At 41.5% G+C, this 17436-nt stretch overlaps 1 protein-coding gene across 2 annotated transcripts in view; it reads left to right on the top strand.

Annotated features, from left to right (window-relative positions):
• Positions 1-17436, top strand: part of LOC119209833 (catenin delta-2-like) — a 125165-nt gene that overhangs the window by 100337 nt on the left and 7392 nt on the right. For both annotated transcript variants that reach the window (XM_037459432.2, XM_037459430.2), the window contains 7 exons: positions 547-760; positions 8066-8252; positions 10113-10230; positions 11885-12067; positions 13898-14071; positions 14856-15006; positions 17032-17281. In XM_037459432.2, coding sequence (XP_037315329.2) covers positions 547-760; positions 8066-8252; positions 10113-10230; positions 11885-12067; positions 13898-14071; positions 14856-15006; positions 17032-17281 — 1277 coding nt within the window. The remainder of the gene's footprint in view (positions 1-546; positions 761-8065; positions 8253-10112; positions 10231-11884; positions 12068-13897; positions 14072-14855; positions 15007-17031; positions 17282-17436) is intronic.

Below are 17436 nucleotides of genomic sequence, written 5' to 3'. Positions count from 1 at the left end.
TGCTTCTGTGTCTCTAAGGGAGACTGAAAGAAAATGACCTGACAACGATTTAGCAATTAATAGTGCATTTCTGTTTTCTCAATCTCGTCGTTATCTGGTCAATCCCTTTGGGTGTTTTCAATTTTTAAGAGAAAAAAAATAAGCACTTAGAAGGCAATTGGACGTAATGATGATGGACGTTTACAGATAAAGAATACTTTGGTTAATCCAAATCAATCGCAATCAAAACAGAAAATATTTCTTTGTTTCTTCCAGTGTCAAGTAAGGGAAAACGTAACTATTGCAAAGCCTACTCGTCTGGCATTGTTACTTGATGCGTCTCCAAAATATCTCCACTTTAACACTGTATGTCCTTGGATCCAAACAAACCACCTGTCAAGTGCCAAGTAGTTCAGATAGACAGTTCTTGAAATATGCCCCAAACCAGGCGCCAGCCTCCAATTCTGCTGAGAGGAGCCAATGCGTAAGTTTCTAAATTCTAGTCTAATTGTATGCAAGTCTACGGTCACTCCCTTTAACTCCCCCCCTCCCTCCTCTTTCCCTCAGATCCGGCGACAGGGTGGCATCCAGCTTCTGGTGGACTTGCTGGACCACCGGATGACTGACGTGCACCGCAGCGCCTGCGGAGCCCTGAGGAACCTGGTGTACGGCAAAGCCAACGACGACAACAAGATCGCCCTGAAGAACTGCGGGGGCATCCCGGCCCTGGTGCGACTGCTCCGGAAGACCACCGACGTGGAGATCCGGGAGCTGCTCACAGGTACGCTTCACTAACATTTTGAAGTTACTTTATCTCGCAGCTGAGATTGATGTGGGTCTGAATTTCTTTCCATATTTTACTACCTTTTACAGTAAATAATACCTCAAATTACAGGTTGGCAGGTTTGCCAATGATAAGTTATAACAAGTAAACACAGCTGAGTGCAAAATCTAGGAACAAAAAACTCAGATTTAACTAAACCTGCTCAGGATATTTAACAAACAAACAACAACTATTAAAACCTTGGTAACATTGTTCTATATATAATGTATAATCCATTCTTCTCATTTTAAGTAAAGTATAGTTTAAGTACTCAACAATATCCATAATGCTATTCATGTCCCGCAGTATGTATAACAATAATCATAAAACATTGTAAAGCATTTAATTTACTTCATAGTTGTTGTTCTCTTAATGACTTTTCCTTTTAGCTAAATATTTTCCCATAATTGTAATTTTATAACAACGCATTACTTTAAGAAGAATTAATATCACAGCATATTGTTCGACGGTTTAAAGAATAAAATCAGAAACACACTGTAGCCTTCTGAAACGAGGCTTGGAGTTTCGGTCAAAACAAGTCACTAGGCAGAGTTTTGATGCAACAAAACGTAACTTTTATTCCTCATAAAGTGTGGGAGAGGGGAGTAGGAGAAAACTGTAACTCAGGTTTGCCTTCTTAGGTAGCTCCTTGCTTCCTCAGCGTATATCTGGATGGGAGGCAGAAGAGACGTAGGGTTAGTAAAGGGTCCCTCAGGCTTCTCACATCCTCCTCTAAGGCTCTGTCCTCCAGAGTGTTGGTGAGTCAAAACTGCTCCGACGTTTTGGTGGTGTCTCGAGCGCTCCGTGTCTGCTCACCTCCTCTGCCCTTTTCCTCTGTGGCTGCTTCGCTCTCTTTAATGCAGCTGCTAATTGGCCCACCCGTCTGCAGCTGAGGCTCCCTGACAGAGGGGAGGGAGAAATTGCCTACACCTGTTGTGGAGCTATCCCTGGTCCGGAACCTCTGAGTAGCTATTACTGTGGCCCTTTCTCAATACCTGAGACGGCGAGAACGGACTTGCGTTCCCGCGAGAATAGACTCGGGAGACAGACTCGGGAGTCCTGACTCGCAGGTTCGGGAGAACGGAGAACGGTCATTTCCGTAATTGGAACAGCAGCTGACTTGATGACGTCACCACGTCAGCTGGTCTTGCTAATACGTTTTAATTTAGTTTTTGACTTAAATATTTTACTATTAACAAGCTTTTGTCTCATTTTCATTTAAAATTAGAAATGGTATATATAATATTGAGCACCATATATATATATATATATATAATCAGTCATAAAACCATTAGCTTTATCATTTTAGGAGGAGGAGGTTGGATACAGTAACAAAAAATAAACTATTATACTAAAATATTTGAATGCACACACACACATACCGTTTGTCTTGTTACTCAAACATCAAGAGGCTAATAATCAGTATAGTGGTCCTCGTACAGCAAGCTGCTGACCACGCATCAAAGATCTTACAGAGATTACAAGATTATAATTCAGAGCTTCAGAATTTCTTGAAGCTTGAAGCTGAAGTTCTGCTGCCGATTTAGAGTCTCGATAACGGTCTCCTCGTGTCCTTTAATTAAAACATCGTTAGTTTTAATGCACAATGATGGACAATAAACAAGCTGCACTCTGCGGATACAGACAAGACGTTAAAGTTTAAACGCGAAGTTATGAATCTAAACTCTGTCCTCAAACAGACGTAACCGGTGAACAACATCAGTCTCTGACACCACATTAAAACGTATGAAGACTCGTTATAGTACAGTTATAAATCTCATGTATAACCGCTACGGAGACGTGAAAACCGGCGGAGCATTTCACAGAAGACTCGCCGAAAACAGGCTGCTCTCTGCGGGCTGAGATGAGCTGACCGCCTGGTGCTGGAGGGTCTGACCGTTAACTACACCTCACATCTCCATCCACGGAGCAGACTGTTACAAAGGCTGAATGTTGACAAACAACAAAAGTTGCTTTAAAAACAAACTTCAGTCATAAAATTACATTACGTTACTTAAATATAGTAGTATTTATAAACTTCGACATGAAGTTGTGTTTATTTTCCTCTGTCGTTGTTGCCGAGGTGAAATGCATTCTGGGATATTTGGCTCTCACAAGAACAGACGAGCCTGCTCCGATGCATGCCCAGTAAAATGGGCGGGGCGAGTCACATCCGGGTATTATGACCGTTCTCGGCCAGATGCGGACTTTAGAATTGGAACAGTACTCGGGCTGCGACTGATGACGTTTCATGAGTCCACGAGAACAAAAGTCCACACAAGAACGCATATTGAGAAAGGGCCCTTGTCTTCCTCTGATGGTGCTGTCCGTGGTGCTGCAGGTGCTTGTGTTGTGTGGGCCATGTTTCCTTCTGGCTGCCACAACACACACAGGAAAGACTTGTTCACCACCTGCATAGTTCCCAGCACTCATCAGGTACTGTTGACATTAACATTCTGTGGAGCGGGCTGCACTGGACTTGTATCAACAACAGGTTGGTATTCTGTGAGTAAACACAAATATCATCCAAAAAATAAATAAATCAGAATTGACTATTTTGAGTTTTTAAACCCACTAGGCCTTGGTTGTAAACTCGCCACCAAGCGGATTAAAGGATTACCACTAGTGCCTCTACCAGAATCGCTCTTCTTTTTTTCGACACCTATTACTTTATTTATACTCTCAATCCCTTACTAATTGGCATTCGCATGGATGGCCAAGGTAAAAGGACCTTCTCCTCGCAAGGGGGATAAAGAGACGACACAGCTAAAATACCACTCTATTTTCAAACTGATCCACATCCAGAGTCCTCTGGGGGGACTTCATTCCACTCCTGGAGCCAAATTAGGAAAAATGTATTTCTCTTACTACCGCCCACGCTCATGAAAACATCTCCACTGTGGGTTGTGTCAGAAGTCACAGTATTTCAAGGCATGTTGGAAAGCAGAATATGAGTTATTTATGCTTAATGTGTTGTGTGTGTGTTTTAGTCTGATATTACTAAAAAGGTGAAGGCTATGTTTTAGACAGTAATTGTTGGGCCAATAATGACTTGACATCAGGATTGATCAGACCAAGTTGGACCAAGTCCGCTCCATTTGGGCCCATTGGTAGAGACAATTGGGCGTTACAAATCACTCAAGTATATTTTAAAACGCTCAAGCTTGAAAGTTAACTGTGGAAAGGAAAGCTCCTCAGACGGAGTTCATTGATGGATCTGCTGACATGACAATGCAGAAGCTGAGCGTCTGTGGACAGGATGTCCTAAAAACGCCTCTGAGAATGTATTATGTTATAATCCAACTCATTGGTGTTCAGAGCAGAGTCACTGATCATCAGAGATTATCTCACACTTATAAGGTGAAAAATTACCTAATTATTTAAAAATAATTTTATGCTTACTCATGTCTAATATTTAAATATACATTTGTTTGAGGATCTGAAACATTTAAGTGAGACAAATATGCAGAAAAATAAGAAAGTACTGAAATAGTGAATATTTTGACCAGATTTTTCCTGTGTCCCACACTGGCCCTAAACCGTTTCCCCCTGTCTAATTATTGACAGCTGAATGTCTCATTCGGTTGACATGAGGTATCAGGTGAGGAAAAACCATTTTAGGCATCATTTGCGGTGATGACAGACAGCCATGTTTATGACGCAAACTCAAAATGAGCGCAAGAAAGCCTCTTTGTGCAATGTATGGTGCAGAGTTCCACGTGTGAACTGCACATTTTGTTATATATGTGTATATATATGACCTATTCCTCCTTTTGGTTTAATAACTAATTTCCCATATCTGTCCAGAAATAAAGATGCTTATTTGGGGGGAATAAAGCTACTTTCAGGTATTGGCTCTACTTGTGGATTCGATGCAATGTACAGCAGCGCCTAATGCTTGGATGTACTCATGCCATATGTAAGCGTGTATTTTTGTCAAATACAGTTACTCTAAGAGTACGTGTTTTTTGTGTACCTCACTTCCAGTACCAGTCTCTGTCTACCTCACTTTTGATCCAAAATGATTGATCCTGGCTTGAAATAGAAAGTTATTTATAACATATTAATCAATTCGTTTAAATGCATTAAATATTCTGAAAGGAGGAATTTATTGACAGGCAATATAGCCGTGAAATATTCCCTCTCTTCCTCCCAGAGCGCTGCCCTTTCTTTATTACTTTTTTAAAATGTGGGATGGGAACTCTCTGCATTCTCAATGCAGTTCACAGTGCTCATCAATGTTAGTGCGCTATATTTAGAGTATTTTCACTACTTCACCTTGAATAAGACAACCATTTACTGACGATGAACTGAAGCCACCTGTGCTCTCTTCAAAGCGACAGGTACCAGCAGTGTTGTGGCTCGTTCATATTTTGGGTGAACGTGAACTAAACGTACTGTATTAATGCCCGATGAACGTTACTGTGAACTCGTTCATTCTGGGGTTTATGAACGGCACGTTCTTTCACGTTAACATCGTTCAATGGGGTGGCAGATTTCTATAGAAAACACACCGTAAACACACCTTAATAAGTAGCGGAAAAAACAGCCGATCTGGCAACATCCGCCACCAGTGTCGCACCGCGCATGCGTCATAAAAAAAAAAGAAATGCATGGAGGCGACAGCTGCGTGTAGCAAAGAGGTGGTGTATAATAATTTAAATGAGTTTTATGAAGTTACGGACAAGGTCGGTGAGGATGGGAGGTATCTGACCTTTCTTTGCAAACATTTGCACCTTAATGATAACTGTCATGTTTTTATTCCTTATTTTAAAAAGACCATTCAAGCAGCATGTGTTTGAGAATGTACTGTAGGGGTGAACGCTGCAGCTGCTGCTAGTGTGGAGTGAATGGACAGCAACATTAAAGCAACAATGGGGAAATGCTGTCCCCTCAATGCTGATGTAAACCCTGGTTGGATAAGGATTCAATTAGATATGAAGATTAAATCTGATGCATAGCTTCAGTGTTAAAACTGATAAAATAATTGCTGTCTGTGGTTCTATATGGGCTGTGGCAATCATTTTGAAAAATAATAGCTTGCAGCAAAATATGGAAAAAAAGAACTGAACTAGTTGGAACTGTGAACTTAGTTCAAATATTTTGAAGTTTGAACTGAACTAGTTCATTTAAAAAATTGTGAACTGAACTTTGAACTAGTTCATGTAGAAAGTGAACTTTCCCAACACTGGGTACCACATACAATTCCTCTTAGGTTATTTATAGCATATATACTTATAGTGATGTGTATGTGTGTCAGCAGTTTATCTCTTTGCTTTTTGCAAAGTAAAATGCCTGCACCAAAGATGAAATAATATATGATGACAGGATGAATGAATACATGACGCTGTAGTAACAGGCCTGGTAGTAGAGTTGTTATAGCACATGCCAAAAGGCAGCAATGTCATCGGTTTTGGAACATTTATTGCATCTCATTAGCCTCCCTCTTCAACACTTTCAGTTGGCCAAAATGTCATAAATTAAAAAAACAGATAAAAATGACATTAAATTAGCAGAGGTATAGATATTTGCATCTATGCTGGTTGACATTGATGGAATTGACAGTTTAGCGCTTAGCTACACTGGTTCCTGTTATTAATGACAAAGTCAAAGGACCCAAAGTGAACAAACATGATTCCAAGCTAAGACCGAGGCTCATTGACACAAAGCTCTAGGCCTGTGTGGGTGGACCAGTGCTCCCCACATTATGAAAACAAAGAGTAAAGCTTACGCGTTAGGCTTCTAGATTGAGGACAATAAATGTGGGCAAAGATTGATAGCTAGTAAAGTAAACCTTCACCTCAGATGGCTGCATACAGCGCGTTTGATTATGTAGCTGTAGTTACAGTGAGCGAGGCCTTTCTGTCTGACAAGACCCATTCAACTCTTTCCCTTTATACTAAGAATTTATGTCAATATGTTCATTTTATGCCAATAGATGGATGTCATAACTTGTGTGGGAGCAGGATTTGAGAGACAACCATTACCCATAGACTATTTTGATTCAGGTGTGTGGGTGACATTTACAATATAATGAACCTTATTCACAGACATATTAGTCCTACATTTATTTTTACATCTAACACTATAAATGGTGATGGCACTAGCAAATGACGATTTAGTAGAACATGTAAAGCATACTTCAGAATGGCAATTAAACACTTCAGAAGTATAAGAGGAGTAAGATAAAAGCTTTAAATACATCTGTATTGAAGGTTGTTACTTTTTATCTTATCCTTTTTTTCACATTGCTCACTTTTAAAATCAGAATAAGTATTTTGGGGTTTAGGGTTAGAGGGTTAAAAGAAGTTACAAAATGTAGTTAAAATTAACGGTAAAAGCAATCTAAAAAATATTCAGTCAATAAAAAACTCTAAATTGGATCTAAATTGCATGCCTTTTTGTTAATTAAGACATTTTCCAAAAGATGTATAGGATGTACAATATAGGAAGGATGAAACATGCTACTTAATGACTCAGCATGACACCAGTGATCAGCTCCTACATACAGTTTCCTACATTTTCCCGGCAGCAATTACAGAAGACAAAAACCGATTTATCCGTTGAGTTGTTATTCATTAATAGAAACGGTCTGTTTACCATAGCCAGTCTGTTTGTTCTTTTGAACAATCTGTTATTCATAGAAACTGGTTGCTGTAACAGTCTCTAATTAGTAATGACTGTTATTCACAACCTAAGCAACTCATGCTCATAACACAGGTTTGTTATTCATAGTATTGCTGTTATTAATAGCTACAATCTGTTATTAATAGCGATGGTCTGTGATTAATAGTAGCAGTATGTTATTAATAGTAACACTTTGTCACTCATCGATCTATAGAAACTATCTGATATTCAACTCTTTTTATTTATACTGCAGCCTGTTATAAATAAATAGCAGACCGTAGAAATCAGAATCAAGTTTTAAATAAAGCCGTCTAACATGTGTTAATTGTTCATGCGGTAATAACAATAAGGTTAACAGATTTTAAATTCGCTTGCAGGGGATTGGTCAACCAATCAGCAATGCGTGTGCACGAGTACACCAGCAGATATATATATCGGTGTAATATTTCAAGTTTCAAATTTCAAGGTTAAAAAAAAAATCACACTCTTTTGGCGTAATAAAAATATTATTTTTGGTATAAATCCAGGTTTCATGAAGATAATGACTGCTGTGTCAATTAAACCTTCTCACTATTTCACTGATTTCAGTCTTTTTCCTCTCCCTTTTTCTTGGTGTCACCTTGCCGTCCTCCTCAGGTGTTTTGTGGAACTTGTCATCATGCGACGCCCTGAAGATGCCCATCATCCAAGACGCCCTCGCAGTGCTGACCAACGCCGTGATCATACCCCACTCAGGCTGGGACACGTCCCCGCATACACAGGAGGACCGCAAGCTGCACCTACACTCATCCCAGGTCCTCCGCAACGCCACAGGCTGCCTCCGGTTAGTGTTACTCTCTGTTTCTTATCCAACATGAGGACAACAACAAAAAATGATTAATGGAATGACAATGGATATGGAAATTCTCAAAAGAAATCTCATTCTCATATTTATTGCACAGAGTGTAGTCTTTGTAGTCTCAAAAACGTAGAATAAAATCTATATTATGTGTGGCGTTTGCAGGACGAATGTAGGGGTCAGCATGTGGAATATGCAGAAGATCCAAATCTGATTCAAGTCTCGTTGAATCACAAAAATCTGCTGTTTGTAGGCTAGTTAGGTACTCCAGTGACCCAAATGTACTGTATGTACCCGCTTAAGATCATATATTTTCAGTCATTTTTCCCAGGAATGAAGCTCAATAATGCATTGTCTTGTCTTTGTTTCAATTGACCAATCAGAGGCTTGGTGATTGATGTTGATCTTAATAAGCATGCTAGAGACGTAGCAGCTACTGAAACAGCAGGATTCATTTTAGGGCCTTTAAAGTAGATAAGCCAATTGTGTTGATGTAAAATATGTGTTGGTAAGATGCTTTCTAAAGCTGCAGGAGAACATTTTCCACAGCAATGACGGAGCTCATTAAAATTTTTCATATGTCAGCTGTGTACCAGACATTTATTTTAATGTGCTACTGGTTTCCCTCCGTCCAACACTTGACCATCAAAAGAAAACACATCTTGCAGAATAATGACAACTACCCTCCAATGTGTATTTGTTTTTTCCTGCATTATCTAATTATTTCTGCAGATGTATAGTGAAACGGTAAAACAAATATGTGTGCTTAACTTTGTAAGTAGTAGTTTATAGAGTGGGCGTGCTGCCATGATTACATTTGCATCTCTGTCTGCAAGGTTATCTTGCTTCTGTGTGTGCGTGTGCATCCCCCCATTTGTCTCTCTGTCCCACGTGCAACCGCAATATGTCTCTTGGTGAAAATGAACTACACATATCAGGTATTTACCCAAGTAGTAGTAGTAGTAGTAGTAGTAGTAGTAGTAGTAGTAGTAGTAGTAGTAGTAGTAGTAGTGTGTGTGTGTGTGTGTGTGTGTGTGTTGCAGGAGAGTTTAGTGAGGATCAGCTCCCTGAATTTGAGGCACTAATTCCTCTTTCTCACGCCTCGTTAGGGAATGCGGGGAGTCTGATGAAAGATTGAATATTTCATGGCGGGCTTGGTATTGCCGGCCACCTGCTCCTTTTCTCCCATCTCTGCGTCTCTCCCCCGTATTTCTCATTTGTATTCATTCATTCCTTCTCTCTCTCTCTCTATTGTACTATCCCTCCTTTTATCCCTTTCTCGTTCTGTCTCGTCCCGTCTCTGCCTGGCCGTCTCTTACTTTCACACATACTTTTGCCCACTGCTTATTCACTGCATGCGTTGGCATATGAGCTTGTGCCAACCAACAGGAGATGCTGAAACTAGAAATATGGCGATGGTGGCGCACGGAGTAGAGCAGTGCGCTGGGGGCCGCAAGGTTGGTGGTACGAATCCCGGCTGCTCCAAGTGTCCCTGAGCAAGACACCTAACCCCTAATTGCTCCCCAGGCAAAAAATGTAATGCATGGGTTATAATGCAATGTAAGTCGCTTTGGATAAAAGCGTCAGCTAAATAACATGTAATGTAATGTAATGTAAGATATGAATCATGAATCATGCGTGTTCAGAGGTGTCAAGTAACAATGTACGCATCAACAATCGGCAACGTGAATCGGCTGGGTGTGTGTGTGTGTGTGTGCGCGTGTGTTACATTATAGATGCGTGTGTGTTATTCTGAAACTATGCGGTATGTTCGGTTCTCGCCCGGACCGTTCATTGATGAGATGTGTGTGTTGGTGTATGTTTGTGTGTGTTTGTGTGTGACAGGAATGTAAGTTCTGCAGGCGAGGAGGCCCGGAGGAGGATGAGGGAATGTGAAGGCCTCACAGACGCTCTGCTCTACGTCATCCAAACCGCTCTGGGGAGCAGCGAGATCGACAGCAAGGTAGCTCTTCTCCTCACAATGCAGAGACAACTCCTTTGCACACATTTTCTCATGGTCTCGACAAAAACGTTTTTTAAAGTGTAACTACATAGAACAATTTTTTCCCTTTCAACAACAGTAAGATTCTTTGTCCTGGTCCTATTTCTGCCTGTTTCTCCAAACTTAGGGCGCGCTATAAGGCCGTTGTAGGTTAATTAATTGTTGGAACATTGTAAGGCCTGCAGAGAGGTCCAGCTCGATGACTTTGCTATTGTGAGAATTACAGAAAGACATGAATTGCATTTCTATAAAAGTAGCTGCTATTCCTAAAATGTCCACAATTAGTTGTGTGTCACAGGGTGTTGTGTCATGACACACGTTGAGTTATCCCCTGTTAAAGAGTGTTGTGGGTTATCCATTGTTGTTATAGAGTTATAACGGTGACTCAATCTCAACACACGTAAGACAAGTAGCTCCGACCGCTGGGCACTCCTCGATGACATGTCAAATAAAATTCTGCTGCCCGCCAAACGGAAACGTCAGTGGTCCTGTCTGTAACACCAGTATGAACATTATGGTGTACCGTTTGAACCGGTATACTGCCCAGCCCTACATACAAGTTCTATCACTCTCTTTTGTGTGAATCGGTCCGGCAAACAGCACAATATTACAGCAGCAATTATTGTGATTACTGGGGCCTGGACAAATGCCCAAATAAACACTGTACCACAGAATGATGCACACACAGCATGTAGCGGAGCTCGACAGTTCATAGACATTCACAATCGCTTGTTAAACAGTACAAATAACATCAATGCATGTTAATATAACTTGTCCAGACATAGCCTTACTGTGATCAAAATCAGGTAAGGTTTGTTGTGTTTCCTCATGTCAGGTTAACTTGGCATCCGCTACTTCCTTTATTGCTGGAATTTATATGGGGTCTTGGAAAGTGTTGGGTTTCTTGGAGACGCAGTAGTGTTCTTAATCTAACATGCAAGCCGGATTAAGGTGGGTAGAAGAAGCTTTCTTTCTGCTGCTTAGGCCGCGAGTGAGGACTGGAAAAGCAGCGAGAACGCGGGTCTCCCTGACAAGGGTTGGTCCAGAAAGCATTGGGTTAAAGGGGCCTAACAGCTGGAAGCTGGAGAGCCTTTATCCTCAGTCCTATTGTTTAACAAGGCCGAATCAGAAGAAAGGTCTACTGGAGTCACTGTCGCCTTAACCTCTCACCGACCAGAGTCGGTCCAGAAAGAGAGAATTTGGAGGAGAAATTTGTTATCACCTCTAAGCCCAGAGCAAAGGCACACCACTGGTGTCTGTGGTTTGACCAACCAGGTCTTGGGACGGAGTTTGACCATAACAAAGCAATCGCACATAGAGGCTCCTCACCAGGAAATGTGAAGGTTAAAACCTTCCCATAGAAATCCTTCACACGATCAAAGACTGTTGGCTGCAAAGCCGCTCACAACATTTGGATTCGTGTCTGTGTGTCTGTCTACATTCCACACACAGCAAAGTGTGTCTGCGCGTCCTTAAAGTGTATATTATGTAAGCAGTATGTTGATAAATGTGTGTGTGTGTGGGGCAGTAGGGCTTTGGGTGTTTGTTTGTCTTCTCACCTGACTGCCATCTGTCCCTCATTTATGTCTGTCTCTTTATTTCTCTCTCCCACCAGACTGTAGAGAACTGTGTGTGCATCCTGAGGAACCTGTCATACCGTTTGGCCGCAGAGACATCTCACAGCCAGCAGGGGGGGTCGGAGGAGCTGGACGGTCTGTTGTGTGACACCGGCGGGAAGGACGCAGAGAGTTCTGGATGCTGGGGCAAGAAGAAGAAGAAAAAGAAGGGACATGACCAGGTGAGGAACAGAACGCTATAAAAATGTATTTTCATATTGATTCCTTTATTCTTTTTATTTTTTGTACCTTTTCTTTGTTAATTCAAATTACTACTTTTTGCTTGTGCTTCACATGGGATCATAATGGTGTCACTTAATGTTTCCTTGCTGTTGGTTTCGGTGTATTATTTAAAATGAGGTGGTGGTGGATCCACCATTGCCTTGTGATGAATATCCAGACAAATTAACGTTGATCTTCACTCACACCTGGATTATTTAGGGGCCACGTCTCCAGAATAAAGTGACTCACAGCTGCTTGCTGATCCTTGATGATGTGATTTGTGCATCATCTTAATTGAATGTTTTGTTTTTGTTCCGTGCAATATCACCAACACGCTACAAGCTTTTCACAGCAGGATCAAGACATAATGGCTCCTTCTACATATTGCCTCTCTACTGTATAGACTATCTTCACTAAGTTTAGTATTATCCCCTGGATTTCTTGCGGTTCTTGGATGTGTCAATCTGCTGCAAACTGGAAGAGTTCCATCATCCGGTTACTTAAAAAAAGAATGCCTTTTTAGTCGTAGAATTGGCAGTCACCAAACGGCTGCCGTGGAGTAGACTTGAATTTCTTGTCATGCTAATTACTAATCAGCATCACATTCTGTTTAAGTGGAAAACGTCTTTTACAACTTCTAGTGGAGCCGTGAAATTGAAAACCCAACACTTCCGGTGGATCAGGGCCGGTGAATTGCTCATTAGCCCTGAATTCTTTCCCCTCTTTCATTTCCAGAAAATACTTAGAAAGGAAACTTTTTTTTTAGTTGTGAGCCAGTCCTTTACCCTCTTTTTATTAGGCAAACCCTCCAGGAGTTCATTGTGTATCCAGGCAGAACCAGGGAGTCGCGGAATCTCAAAATTAACCCCAGGATCGGATTGTGAATGGAGAAATCGTAACGTCTCCATAACAACAATAACCCCCCCCCACCTCTTCCATCTCCACTCCACTGCAGCTGTATGTGATTACCATGAAGTAGCAATTTGGGAGCTTGTTGGAGGGGAAAAACTATATCAACGGTGTGGTAATTAGAGGAGAGAATGAGGAAAGAGTGGAGAGGAAAGAAGGGAAGGAGATGTCGGTAGGGAGGCGATTTGAAGTGTGTTGGCGGTGTCGCAAAGCCTTATCAGATGTTGTGGGACATTACGTCATTGCAGATGGAAGGAGGTACTACTTTCTACAAAAAACAAAACATGTGGAAATAAAAAATTCTATAAAGGCCACAATTAATAAGCACCCAGCACAGGTTTATTGTACATACAGCGCACGTACAAATCAAGATATACAAGGACTCCTGTTCTCCATAGCTCTCAAATGACCTTTGTTACAATAAACATGTACTAGACAATTGGATCACAAGTAGACAGCTTTAAGTACAAGTTGTTTGAAACCAAGATCCATCATTGCGGTCTGATCACTTTGGGACAAGTTTTCTCAAAATTTCTCATTGTATGCATCTAGCAGTTTGCTTTGACAGAACACTGAAAAGTAAAGACCCAGTGCAGAAAACATTGGGAAAACCGTTGCATGCCGTGCTGCTCGTAAAGTTTATTTGGTGCTTAAGAAACTTTGGGATGTTCCATGTTTCACAGCTTCAATTGATTGAAATTCTAATTATGAATAATACATACGTACTGACCCACCCATACGCAGATATTGACACATATTAAGACTCCTAGTTCTACAGGGTAATCCACACATACCATGCTGGCACCCTACCACGATCGAACCTCGCCTCACACAGAATTCAAAATCGTTTTCTTTTCTAAATGACGTCTCGCCTTCTGTAGTGGGACGGCGTTGGCCCATTCCCAGACTTGGCTGAGCCCCCAAAGGGCATCCAGATGTTATGGCACCCCACCATTGTCAAGCCCTACCTCACACTACTGTCGGAGTGCTCAAACCCAGACACGCTGGAGGGAGCAGCAGGGGCTCTGCAGAACCTAGCTGCTGGCAGCTGGAAGGTAAGGACTATTCCTATATCACTGTTATATGGCATCTGAGGTGGTGTATTGAATTCTCAGTGGTTGCAAAAATAATTCAGATTGAAGAAATGACTCTACCCCTCAATTGATGTATTCTGTAAACGTTGTGAACATGAGTTGATGGTCTCAAAGTCAATAGTTTTTATTCTTCTTCAATAGAGCATGATTTTTTATTTAGTAAATTATGGTCCATTTAGTCTCAAGTAGACATAAAGTGGAGTATATCTTAGGGTGAGGCTGCATTGTGACTGAAAGGTCACTACGAAGGCATTGTCCCTCATTCATGTCATTTTGGTCGCCTAACATGTCATAGTTGTTCTTTGATCCACTGTTTTGTGTCACTTCTGGTTGCTTAAAAATAATATGTATATATATTTAATATATTAAAATATTACAAGTTCATTGTCAACAATTTGCAGAAAATGAGATAAGTAAGAAACTAAGAAAGTATAAGAGGCGGTAAGGAGTAAGAAACTATATATTTGTTAATTTCTAACTTTATTGTTATCAAATGTTAACATGATAGACAGCACTTTCTGCAGACAAACAGCGTATGGGCATCGTCAAACTCTTTCGCAAGCTTTTCACCTGACTGATGCCATTGGTTCGCAAACTAGAATTGTCAAAAATACTCATCATACTTAATGTTAATGAGCTTTTGGACACATCAAATCTCTTTTCTCAGCATACATAAGTTATATAACAACAAATCCATAAATGACATACGGCAGTTAACCGTAACAGTTCCCTCCTTCCTTCCCAGTGGTCGGTATATATCCGGGCAGCAGTGCGTAAGGAGAAGGGCCTCCCCATCCTGGTTGAGTTGTTAAGGATAGACAACGACCGGGTGGTTTGTGCCGTGGCCACAGCGCTGAGGAACATGGCTCTGGACATCAGGAACAAGGAGCTCATTGGTAAGTGGTTCATTTACAGACAGCATTAAAGGTACACACAAAGAGTGACTTCACACAGAGGTAACACCTCAGCACAGAAGCTGACCCATCATGATCGGTTAATGCAATCATTTCAAAGAATTTGTATTAAAAGGGTTGAACATGTTCTTATTGTTATTTATTCAGCTTAATTGGAGATAATAGCACTGAAAACAAGTGCGGTTATCTTGACCCACTTGCAGAATACCTCTCTTGCTTGAATAATGAATTTGACACTTGTTTAAGTTATCAGGTTCAGCAGCCGTTTTTTTTAAGTAGATGTTAAAATGACACTTGTGTCGATGGTTATGGCTGCTTTGAATAGCTGACTGGCTGTCGGCTTGTGGATTTTGTCTATAGTTAAAAAGACATTTCTTTATAGTATCTGTCTGTATTCAACCAGACGAGTTTCCGTTGGGCAGATGTTGCTCTGACTGATGAATTCAATGCTTAATTTCCCTTTGGAGATCAAGTGATGTCTGTAATAAATGCTACTTTTCTGATGGTTCCCATAGCAACAAACAGATGCCTCCTTCATCTTGCTCTGTCTGATGCTGGAGGCACTGAGCTAAGCTGTAATGTCAATCTTACGTCCTGCTTCCAAGGGGAATAGATTTGTATTCTGAAAACATATGCTATGCTGTCATGCCCTCACTTATGTTGAATTACATAAAGAAATTGCTGTGCGTATGCAACGTATTGTGTAGTTGCGTCCTTAAGCCTGGAACACACCAAGCCGACGGTCGGCCGTCGGGCAGTTTTCGTGCGTCGGCAGACTAAATCTCGGCCGAAGTTGGTCCTCGTCGGCTTTGTAACGGCCGATTCGACATGTTGAATCGGCGTCGGGGCTTGTTGGTCAGTCGGGCCTTCTGATCATTCTGATTGGCTGTTCAGCCAGCGAACCAATACTGCCACCTGCTGGTACGAAAGGTATTTCCTCTTACGCAGGCGCAGAACGGACGTGCTACTTGGCCGTCGGGTGTTGAGAATCGGCTTGGTGTGACAGGGCAACTTTGGACCCAGATGCTGCCGACGTGAGCCGATTCTGCTGTCTGCTCACGTCGCCACTAGTTCGTCGGCGTCGGCTTGCTGTGTTCCAGGCCTTAGAGGTTTGCAGCAGGAGATGTTAATAGAGTTTGCGCAGGCCGTGAGCCAATTGTTGTTTTATTGATGTAATGTTATGAACTTGATTTAACATATACATTTTATGAAAATATTGCAATTATTTTTCAGTAGTTGAATTAAGCTGTTGATTGGTTGGACCATTTTTGATTGGTTACTGTAATAAGCTGGTTACCATGTGTGAAACATTTATTATTTTGATTTGCATTTTTTATCTAATAATTAGCTCATGCAGGCCGTCGGCCAATAAACAGTTCAAATACGTACTTTAAAACATAATGCAACACTTGTTTGTAATGTATTTGTAATATAATTTGTTTTGAAGACAATACATTATTACAAACCCACATCAATAAAATCAATCTAGAAAATAGAGTATAATGCTACTTGCACCAGCAGCAAAACCCACGTATGCATATGAACGGTCAGTGGATCATGAGGCGCCTCGCCCACCATCATCCCCAGGCTGACTCATCGGAACGAGGGGCAAGCTGTGGGGTGGACAGGATTGCCTGATGGAGATACTGAACTGCCATGGGATATGTAGTCAGCTGGTGTTACGTCAGGTGGACAACTGATCACCGGGCCCTATTTTCCCAGCTAGTAGCTTTAATTGGGTTCTTATTGGGTGAGCAAAACGAAAGGGCAGAGAGTCAACAAAGGGACTGTTCAAAAACAAGAGATAATCATTGTCATTAATATGATTAACAATAAAAGTATTGCAATAAAACACAATACACACAATTTAAAGTCAAAGTCTGCATTACAGATTGATACAAATTGCTCTTCATTTCCGTTTCCACCTTGTTTCCTGTCTACTTACAAACCAACGTGACTCCACCTCAACTCCACCCACCCCGTCATTCTATCCCACCGTGCCCACAGGTAAGTACGCAATGAGGGACCTGGTGCACCGTTTGCCCGGAGGCAGTAACAACAACAACACCAGCGGTGGGGGCGGAGGAAGCACTAACAGCAGCGCCTTGTTGGGGAAGACCATGTCCGACGACACCATCACTGCCATCTGCTGTGCACTGCACGAGGTCATCACCAAGAACATGGAGAACACCAAGGCCCTGAGGGACGCCGGCGGCATCGAAAAGCTCATCAGCGTTGCCCGCAGCAAAGGGGACAAGTAAGCTGAGTGGGAAGATGATGTCAGGTGGAGGGGGAGGTAATGCAAAAGGGTGGCCTGCAGCAGCATTAAAGAATGTTTCACACTGATGTCAGAGACAGACGGAATCCTTTTTTCTGAAATCAATATAGCAAATGTGAAAAAAGACATCTTGT

This window comes from Pungitius pungitius, chromosome 15 (genome assembly GCF_949316345.1).
Source record: "Pungitius pungitius chromosome 15, fPunPun2.1, whole genome shotgun sequence".
In the NCBI taxonomy this organism is placed as follows: Eukaryota; Metazoa; Chordata; class Actinopteri; order Perciformes; family Gasterosteidae; genus Pungitius; species Pungitius pungitius.
This window is presented reverse-complemented; position numbering and strand designations above follow the sequence as displayed.